Source organism: Dictyostelium discoideum, assembly GCF_000004695.1.
Source record: "Dictyostelium discoideum AX4 chromosome 3 chromosome, whole genome shotgun sequence".
Taxonomy (NCBI): Eukaryota; Evosea; class Eumycetozoa; order Dictyosteliales; family Dictyosteliaceae; genus Dictyostelium; species Dictyostelium discoideum.
Window position 1 is genome coordinate 4814791 of NC_007089.4, and position 2500 is coordinate 4817290.

Here is a 2500-nt window from a genome sequence, read left to right on the forward strand (position 1 = left end):
TGTGCAATTGTAACCTATCAATTCCCAAGAGATGCCCATAATGCAATGAAAGATTTAACAGGTAAAAAATTATTAGGTCGTGAATTAAGAATTGGTTGGGCTAAAATTCAAGTTAAACAACCAAGAAATAATGAAATTAATAATTTTAATAATTACAATAATAATAATAATTTTTTTAATAACTCACATGGAATGGGTAATAAAAATAATAATGGTCCAATTAAAATTCAAGTTCAAATACCTCAAAATTTATTTATAAAGAGTATTATTGATAATTTAGCATATTATGTATCGAAAGAGGGTTATCCATTTGAAAAGTTAATACAAGAAAGAGAATATTCAAATATGAATTTTCAATTTCTATTCGATCATCAATCTGATGATTATTATTATTATAGTTGGAAAGTTTACTCGTTAATTAATGGTGATACTAAAACTAATTGGAAATTAAAACCAATTGAAATGATTAAAGATTATTTAATATTTATACCACCAACAATTGATGATCAACAGCTACAACAACAACAACAACAACAACAACAACCACATATACAAAATCCATCAACTATAGCATCCAATAGTAATATTCAACAACAACCACTTCCAATTTCATTACGTGTAAAATTTGAAGAATATGTAAAGAATTTAACAGCACAACGTGAAAAAGTTTGTGAGTTAATGGTAATGTCAATTGATAATTCAGATTATAGTTCAGATATTGTTGATATTATAGTTGGTTCATTCTTTGATTCAATTAGTAATTTAAATGGAAAAGAAAGTATAAACTCAAAGATTTCAAAACTTTATTTAATATCTGATATATTACACAATTGTACAGTAAATGTTAAAAATGTTTCTTCTTATCGTGGTTTGTAAGTTTTTTTTTTTTTTTTTTTTTTTTATTCATTTATTTATATTATTATTAATTTATAATTTTCTTTTATAATTAGATTTGAAAATAAGTTGGCATTGGTATTCCAAAATTTAAGTTCAACATATAGATCTATTGGTGGAAGAGTTTCAGCTCAAAATTTTAAAGAAAAAATAACAAAAGTATTAAATAGTTGGGATAAATCATCATTATATTCAAAATCATTTTTATTAGGATTAAGATTCACTTTTTCAATTTATGTTAAACCAACAACAACAGCAACAACAACAACAACAACACAAAATCAAAATATTGAAGAGGATGATGATATTGATGGTATTCCAATTAATAGTGTTAAAAATGATGAAAATACTAAAAATAAAATATCAATGTCAACTCAACAAATTGATTTATATTGTAAAAATAATGGATTGGTTAAATGTGATACCATTGAAGATACAATGGATAAAATCGATCAGTTTAAAAAGTGTTTGGCTCAAGAATCAGAGAAAGAGGATAAATTGCTAGCACATCAATTATCAAAAGATATTTTGGATTCAATAGAAGATGAAATTGAAACTTATAAAAAGAAATTATCAATTAGTTCAAATAATGACTCCTCCTTCTCTCAAGAAAAGGAAATTTTAATAAATGAATATAGAGCCACTTTAATAAAAGCTGCTGCTTCTCAAAAAATATCATCACTCAAAAGAGATTTTGAAGTTGGAAATAATATTAATAATTCCAATCGACAAACTAAACAACAAAGATATCAATAATAAATTTTAAAAATAAAAAAAAAAAAAAAAAAAAAAAAAAAAAAAAAAAAAAAAAAAAATCAAAATAATAATTAACTCACAAATGATTAAAATCTAAAAAAAAAAAAAAAAAAAACCATATATTTATTAGGGGGTGGTTGTGAAATTAATTTTTTGTATTTTATTTTCAATTTTTTAATTATTAGAAACTAATAGACTCTTTGAAACAGTTGAACCAGCAACCAAAGAAAAGCTACTTCCTAAATTTTTAAAATTAACACCATTAGTTTGAAGGGCAAGTAACCATGATCCTCTAAAATCAAAGCCTAAACCAAATTTTGACAAATAGGTTTTTAAATCTCCACCCATGGAAAGTGATGAATCGTCATTTGAGACCATAGCAACTACCCAACCTGGTGAAAATGATTCAATTTCTTTTAACCAACTGAGTAAGTTGGTTGATGGAGTTTCAGGTTCTTTGACCCAATGGTGAGTATCTTCAGCTAAAATTTTTAATGTTTTAACGTCATTTGGATTAAATGCAATTGCAGTAACTCCTCTTGATTTGGCCAATATTTGTTGTGTACCAATTGAAATAAAAGAAGTTTCATATGTACTCTGAAACTTAATTTTGTTTAATTAATATAAATGAAAAAAAAGTATTATTATTAAAAAACGAATACTTACACCAACTGATTGTAACGTAATTGGTATTTGCTCTCCGCAATAAACCAATGATTTAGAATTTAAAAAAATAATAAAAACTAAAGAAATAATTAAGTTTGTCTTCATTTTGTAAATATATTAATAATCAATCTAAATATATTAATATATAATTGTTTGAAATACTTTTTAATTTGAAAATTATAAT

The 2500-nt window shown here is 23.9% G+C and overlaps 2 protein-coding genes across 2 annotated transcripts in view; one reads left to right on the forward strand and one right to left on the reverse strand.

The window, feature by feature from the left end:
- The window catches only part of DDB_G0281687 (SWAP/Surp domain-containing protein), a gene marked incomplete at both ends in the record, with an annotated part of 2935 nt that extends 1285 nt beyond the window's left edge, over positions 1-1650 (forward strand). The window contains 2 exon segments of the mRNA XM_635486.2: positions 1-872; positions 951-1650. The exon segment at positions 1-872 is cut by the window's left edge and continues 1285 nt beyond it. Coding sequence (XP_640578.4) covers positions 1-872; positions 951-1650 — 1572 coding nt within the window.
- Positions 1651-1824: 174 nt separating this feature from the next.
- On the reverse strand, positions 1825-2421 carry DDB_G0281689 (hypothetical protein; the record flags this gene model as incomplete). The annotated part of the gene is made up of 2 exons (XM_635487.1): positions 1825-2253; positions 2317-2421. 2 exons carry the CDS (start codon positions 2419-2421, stop codon positions 1825-1827), a joined length of 534 nt encoding a protein of 177 aa, XP_640579.1.
- Between the last annotated feature and the right edge of the window lie 79 nt (positions 2422-2500).